The following is a 7,338-nucleotide window of genomic DNA, read 5'->3' as shown; positions in this document are numbered from 1 at the left end:
TATAAACTCGTCACCTATATATGTCTAAACCAGATTTTTATACACTGCTCACTTGTCACCCCATTTTGATATCTATAAGTAACATAGTCGTGCGAATCTACGTCAAAAAATAGGCTACACTAACTGTCCTATGACATTTTCGAGTACAAGATTTGTCATTTTCGAGTTTTCTAAAATTGACATATGCAAATACTAATATTAACTCTTTTCATGTATCCAAGAATTTATTTATTATAGTCAGCCCAAAACACGTAGGCCCAATAATGGTAAACTTACTAATCTAAACAAAATGTCATCAACTCCTACTATAGATTTTGCTATTTTAACTCATCATCCTCAGCAACACATGTAAAGCTTCCTATCTACAACATAAATAAACAAAAAGCAAAAGAAAAGGAAGAAAAAGAAAACATGCACAATGTTGTTGAGAGTAACTCAAATCAAGAAGACTCATATATGATACACCATTCCCACTTCCAATGTTGAAGAATGAGGTGAGCTCATAGCAAGAGTTGAAGACCTACAATTCCTTCTCAAAAAATCATAACCACAATTTATTACCATCTTCTTCATAAAACTTGACCCTTGCTTAGCTCTCACATATGAATGCCCCAAGATATAGGCTATGCCAGCTTCCCTAGCATCCATCAGATCCCTCAGCTCCTCCCGCGCCCCTCGGTCGATCTTTGGGTTCTCCGGGATCACAAACCTAACCTTCTTCCTCGCCTTCATGGGCGGGGCCGGAGGCGACTGTATCTCTCTGCGCTCGGACGTGCCGGCCACGTCCGGGTTCACCCCGTCGTCCTCGCATAACTGAATCCCGTGCAGATGAGTCGAGGGAGTCCCGACCACTATCATGTCTTCGTTCTGTCTCGTCACGTCCTTGTCTTTACCGTTGAGCCCCGTGCTTCCGGTTCGGATGTACTCTGCGATGCTGCACACGAGGTCGTTCTCGAACTGCAGATCGTCCTTGTGGGCGTCCCGGTAACCGTACCTGACGATGCACCTATACATGCGATACTCTCTCGGGCCGATGTGTCCAACGAGAAACCGCTCCTCGTGTTTGACGTGGGGGATGGGGACCGATTTCACGCAAAGGAACACGAGAACCTGGTGGAAGGCGGGGAGGTTGGTGACGAAGTGGGAGAAGATGGCTGGGATCCCAGAAACGAGTTCCGTGTGGATGAGGCCGATCCCACGGACGCGCACAATGCCCAAGCTCGGACCCAGGCCGAGGAGCCAGTCAACCGAGACCTTGTTTTGGACGTCGAATTCGTACTTCTTTAGCGTTCCATAATGCCACACACACATCACAATCATGAAGGTCAATGAGAGGGCAATAGGCACCCAAGCTCCTTCCAAAAACTTTATAAGCGAAGCAGAGAAGTATAAGGCTTCGATCATCCCGAAGAATAACACAAAGCAGACGGCGAGTATAACGTTGTGGTGCCAGCATAAAACGATAACGAGAGACATCAAGCACGTAGTCACCAGCATGACAGTTATCACTGCTAGACCTGATCGAAACGAAAATAAGAAATCAATAAACTAAATAGAAAAGATCAACATAGGCATCATTTCATGATCTTGTAGTGTGTGTCGTACCTGAAGCATTGCCGAGCCGTTTGGTGTCTCTAAAACCGATTGTCACAGCCAAACATAGAACCATCAAAATCCAGTTAATTTCCGGGATGTATATCTGCCCGTGCATTTTTGACGACGTGTGCACTATTTTGACTCTTGGAAAGCACCCTAGAGCAGAGCACTGTTTTATGATGGAAAAGGTTCCGGTTATGATGGCCTGGCTTCCGACCACCGCTGCCATAACAGCAATCACCAGCACTGGCCATCTCAATTTCTCTAAGAAAAAAACGATATTATCCATGAGGTGAAATTTTTTTATACACATTCCTATACGTTCAAAGAGCATCGGTTAAAGGCAGTACCAGGTACGGACACATAAAAGCCGATACGGTAATCACTTTGAAATTCGTGGTGCATGGAAAGATAAGCAGCTTGCCCCATATACGCGAGGACTAGTGACGGATAGACAATGGATGTGAAGGCTATCTGCCATTTCACGACGATTAAATGTTAGACGAGGCATCATTTTTCACTAAATTGTTGTGTAAAAATTAGAGAAAACAGTATATGTGCCTTAATTGACAGCTGAGAGAAGTGTCCAAGATCTGCAAACATCGCTTCTGAACCTGGAAATTTGAAATCAAGTGTTAAAGGAAATCTTGTGAAGGAAAGCGAAATATCTGCGACAAATACTTGTATTTACCAGTGATGCACAGTAGAATTCCACCCAACGACATCCAACCTCCTCGTTGGGTTTTCTTGAGAAATTTATACATGTAGTACGGAGAGAGAGCTTGATACACGTGAGGGTTCCAGTAGAAAATGTTATATAAACCGATAGCACTGATGCACAAGAGCCATGTTAGGACCACCGGTGCAAACAAGAATCCAACCCTGTGAGTGCCATAATGTTGAAGGGCAAACAAGGCTATCAGTACGATACAAGCAACTGGGACTTCTACATCTGCAAAATTATAGGATTGAGTAGTGCAGGCATGTGTTAACACTATTGTATGAAAAGATCGAACAAACATGCCGAGGGAAGACAAGAAAAGTTAAGGCATCACTGCATCAGAAAAGGATATACTATATCATGTAAATATTCAAACTGTCCTTAATCAAACTCTTAATCAATAAGATTAGAATGAAGAACTTCTTAGATCTTGACTGCAAATTTGCGGCTAAAACTCTAACTGCTCATAAATATGATGTCAAATTCAGCCACATTCCAATATTACCCATGCCAAAATGCTTAAAAGAATCATCCATCGACAAACAATTCATTTAGCAACGGATGTTTGTTGAAACAGCGATTGATAACAGCAAGCAATCAAGGAAGATTTGATTGATGCTTTTTGTTGTGAAAGGTAAATTATAGCTTTCAGCAGCATAATAGCCATGTTTTGATAAAAATGGGAATCTTCACATAAAGAGTCGGAACATGTTATTCACACATCACAATTCATTCTAAAAATGATTTCCCAAGCCCAAATGAAAACCATAAACAGCTTGACAATCAAGGCATGAATACTACACACTACATGACAGCTAAAATATAAGGAAAAGAAGGAATTTTACAATCTTACATTTATGATGCTCCTTAGCCATGGCAAGTTCTACGCCAGAAACGGCTGAGAAAACTGCAACAACACCCCAAAAAGATTACTCAGATAGATACCAAAAGACACAAGGCTAAATTAAATCAACAAAAGGTGTGAGACAATACCGGAAATAGCCGGAGTTAATATGCCATCTCCAATCACCATACAAGCACCAAGCAGAGCCAAGAGAAGCAAAACCCTCTGCAACACTCCGTATTTCTCCAAAGTGGACTTAATCTTCGCCCTGACAGTCGAGGGAGCAGGGCTCGTTATATCCTTCTTATAAGTCGACAAATCCTCATCGGCCGACTGAAAACTAGGCAGCGAATTAACTTTGGCGTGCCTACATAAGAGTGAATACAATGCAAATGTGCCTCCTTCACCATTGTCATCAGCTCTCAGCACAATGAACACATACTTCAAAAGAGGGACTAAAGTCAATGTCCAAAATATGAAGGAAAGAACTCCAAAAATCTCATCATTTGTCTCAGTGTGCTCTATATCTTCAGCAAAAGTGCTCTTGTACACATACAATGGCGATGTGCTCAAATCCCCATACACTACACCTAAACTCTGATACGCCAATGTAAATACAGTTCTCCAAGACTCTCTCTGCAATCCAATCATTTAATAAAGGGCATGACTAAAAAAAATGCTCAAATTGTTCAAAGATTGCAACTTTATTGACAAAGAACTCACCTTAACATGATTCTGATAAAACCCACTTTCAAGATCCATGGTAATGCCCTCAGAAATTCATGCCCACTGCAAATTCAAGAATTTCAACCAAACCACCCTCCCCAGTAGAGAACTCCCACCAAAACACATACTGACTCACACAATAGGAAATTATATACTCAACACAAGCACAGAAATGGATAATTTATTCGGATAGTACCTAAATGTGCCGCAGTTCAACAACCTCCAGAGAGAAAGAACAAAGAGGGAAAAGAAATCAGAAACGTGTGATGATGTAATAACAACAAAATATTATTAATAGGCACTTGGAAATTGAAACAGAGAAGCATAAATAGTGTGAGGAATATTTCTGTTGTGACCCTGAAAAGAAACTTCCACTTTCCATTTATTACTGAAAAAAAAACTAGTATAATTCTTTATGTTGTGGTAAGTGAGATATAGCTCGTTTGAGTACTGAATTTTGTTTGCTTCAGTTTAGTTTATTTCTAGGAGTGATCTGGGACATCACACACGCAATGCTCCACGTATTTTAGTGTGTGGGAGAGAGAGAGAGAGAAACAGGGGAACGTGTAGACGTGTGCTTCAAGCAGACAATACATATTAATATATGGATATTCAGTGAGGATTATAGAAAAGTCTTCATCATGTTTTGCTGATTTTATCTCTTATTTTAGTTGACTCTTGAAGATATGAAAGTGACCATCAGATTTATTACTGGTTATTGATTTCTAGTATATAATTATTTCTTATTTTTCTAATTCAAGATACATTTACTTTTTATATGTGAAAGATACCTTTTTGACGAATTAAAGTTGTTGATTGGTGAGAAATTTATGCGTGTTTGGTGAACTAAATATCCTATATATTGGCTTTTGGGTGTCCAAAATTAGGTTCTACACATTTTTTTATATATTTATGGAATATATTTAATGTTTTAAACACACCCTTACGTAACAACTAATAAGAGTAACAATATTTCAACGACCAAATGCCATAGTAATTAAGAATTGTTAATTAATTTAAAACCTACTTAAATAGCCTCTAGGAAATATTTTGAGGCTGCCTTTTCTGTAACGTATAATTAAACAGTTTTTTTTGGCCTTAACTGAATAAAATAAAGCTAATATTTTTTCCGTTTCACATAACATGAAAGCTTGGGTTAGTGAAGGGTCAAGATTTATAAACACAATTATGCAAGTTTTAACCATTGACTTATTGAAGATAAACCAATGCCGTTTACTAAATATAGGCTAAAATATTTTTTAGATGCCGTTTTTGTTGAAGATGGATACCTAAATTTATTTCGATTGTATTCTACCTTGCATATTTTGTCGTTATTTAGAATTTCCATCTTACTATAAGTATTCGTTCCATAGTAATGGATGTGTTTTTTTTCGGCACGGAGATTAAAAAAAAATTGTGTTGGGTGAGTTAAATAAATGGAGAGTAAAGTGAAAAATAAAAAAGGTAGATCGACGAAGAGAGAATAAAGTAAGAGAGAGTAAAATAGGTGTGGAAAAATGTGCTGACTTTTACTAAAAAGAAAAATGACTCTATTACTATGGAACGTACTAAAATGGCAAAATGACTTTATTACTATGGAACAGATGGAAGTACTAAAATATAAGACTTTTCTCTAGAATAACATAAATTAAAAATTCAATAATTTTCTGTTGGAACTTTATTAAGTTTTAGAACTTTGGATTCCAAAAGTTAAATACTTCGAATACTCAGATCCAGCATGAATATTAAATAATATTGTTAAACTAAATGGAATCTTATATTTGTTTAAGTTATTATGGTTGAGAATCTAAAATATTACTTATTGAACATTATCTGTAACTACCTTATGTAAGCTAGTCATTTTGCTTCTACTTTGCTGAATAAAATTGAGGATCAGAGCATCCGCAATGGTGCTTAGGCCAGCCATGGGGGGGGAGATCATCGCCCCGAGATCGATCCCCATATCATGCAATGGGAAGGTCATCCCCCGAGAACGCCTCCACCGGGGTCGACCGTGTGGGGCAACCGTAAAAAAATAAAGCGGGGCCGATATACGGCCCCTCCCGGGGCCCCTGCCCCGGCACCCCGGGATGCATCCCCGGCGGCACCCCCCGCCACATCATCCCCATCATCTGGCTCCCGGGGGGCATACCCCCCACCCGGGCGGCCCCCCGCCCCCCAAAACCCCCCGGCATCCCCCCCGGTTTCCCCCCCATCCCCCCCCGGCCCTTTTCCATCATCCCCTTCACCCGTTTTTAAGGGAATTTTAAAACCCCCGGGGCCCTTTCCGCCCCATTTGTTGTGATCCATCGCTCGATGATGCTCTTGTACAGAAAGTTAGAGAGAGAGAAAACTCGTTAAAACAAGTGGTGCAAATGAAAATGAAACGAAAATCGCGTTTATATATGATTTAAAAAAAAAAAAACATCGAGAGGCGTCGGCCGCCCTTGTGCACGGGCCCGAAGCCGCCCTCGCCGATTGCAATGGTTGGTAGCCAGATCAGTATGACGAAGATCGGCTAACTTGATCATGCTCGATGTCAATGGATCTCTTACCCGATAAAGAAGTTGCAAAAACTAAATGCTGCTGCTACTACTACTGGTTAAGAACAAAATCCTGAGAAATTCATTAAATAAAGACCAACAAGTTTATCAGTTTCAGCTAAATTAGGGGGTTATGCATTAGTTTCAATAGAAATAATTATGCATACATATATCAATAAAAATGTTACTACTACTATAAATCTAATCATCATCGAGACCTAATCTAATCCCTTTAAAAAGAGTGCAAATAATCATCATTTAACTTTTACTATTATATGCCATCTCGCTTCTCGAGATGCTACCCTGCATTTCGTATTTGCTGCTTATCACCTTTATTAGGAATAATTAATTGTTAAATATCATTATTTAGTCAATACTAAGAGATAAATCTTTGAAAAAAGCTCAAATGCAAAGGTTTTTTATGCATAGATATTGATATAATATAATACCGGAGTAGAAAATAGCCAACAACGCATTGTTGTACCCAAAAGCACTTTAAAGGAGAAAATAGTTGATGATTTGGAATCTATGTCACATGCTCATTCTTATGGATGTCATGTCAATAGAGTGCAAATTCGAGGTTGTTTGAGCATAGTGAATACATATGATAGTGAAATTGCAAGGATTGTCGTTGAGTATTGCACAGAACATCTGTTCCATTTGGTGAACTTAGAGATGCTCAAGGTTCGTAAACCGACCGTTACTGTTCGAAACCGTTGGTTACGATTTTAGAAAATCATGAACCGGAAAACAGACCCATGAGCATATTTGGCATTTCCGGTTCAAAACTATCCATTTTCGGCGGTTTTCATGGTTTTAGTTGGTTTCGGCGTTTTCTCAGTTTTCTTTATTTTTTAAGTATTTTGATATATGATTATAATGTATAAAATAAATTCGAACAAAATAAA

At 39.2% G+C, this 7,338-nt stretch overlaps 1 protein-coding gene across 1 annotated transcript; it reads right to left on the bottom strand.

The window, feature by feature from the left end:
* Positions 1 to 213: 213 nt before the first annotated feature.
* Positions 214 to 4,386, bottom strand: LOC125206033 (potassium transporter 6). Its single transcript, XM_048105304.1, has 9 exons — positions 4,084 to 4,386; positions 3,885 to 3,950; positions 3,311 to 3,797; positions 3,171 to 3,224; positions 2,288 to 2,548; positions 2,158 to 2,210; positions 1,947 to 2,070; positions 1,606 to 1,860; positions 214 to 1,517 (listed from the first exon to the last, which is right to left on the bottom strand). Exons 2-9 carry the CDS (start codon positions 3,921 to 3,923, stop codon positions 451 to 453), a joined length of 2,340 nt encoding a protein of 779 aa, XP_047961261.1. The 5' UTR covers positions 3,924 to 3,950; positions 4,084 to 4,386; the 3' UTR covers positions 214 to 450.
* Positions 4,387 to 7,338: the final 2,952 nt, after the last annotated feature.

Source organism: Salvia hispanica, chromosome 2 (assembly GCF_023119035.1).
Source record: "Salvia hispanica cultivar TCC Black 2014 chromosome 2, UniMelb_Shisp_WGS_1.0, whole genome shotgun sequence".
In the NCBI taxonomy this organism is placed as follows: domain Eukaryota; kingdom Viridiplantae; phylum Streptophyta; class Magnoliopsida; order Lamiales; family Lamiaceae; genus Salvia; species Salvia hispanica.
Note: the sequence above shows the minus strand (reverse complement) of the source record. Positions and strands in the feature narration are given on the sequence as shown.

Coding starts and splice junctions, on each gene's coding strand:
- LOC125206033 (XM_048105304.1), bottom strand. CDS start 3,923: ATGGATCTTGAAAGTGGGTTTTATCAGAATCATGTTAAG. Junction 1,861..1,946: donor CTTTTATGTGTCCGTACCTG/GTACTGCCTTTA, acceptor TTTTTTTCTTAG/AGAAATTGAGATGGCCAGTG. Junction 1,518..1,605: donor ACGGCTCGGCAATGCTTCAG/GTACGACACACA, acceptor CGTTTCGATCAG/GTCTAGCAGTGATAACTGTC.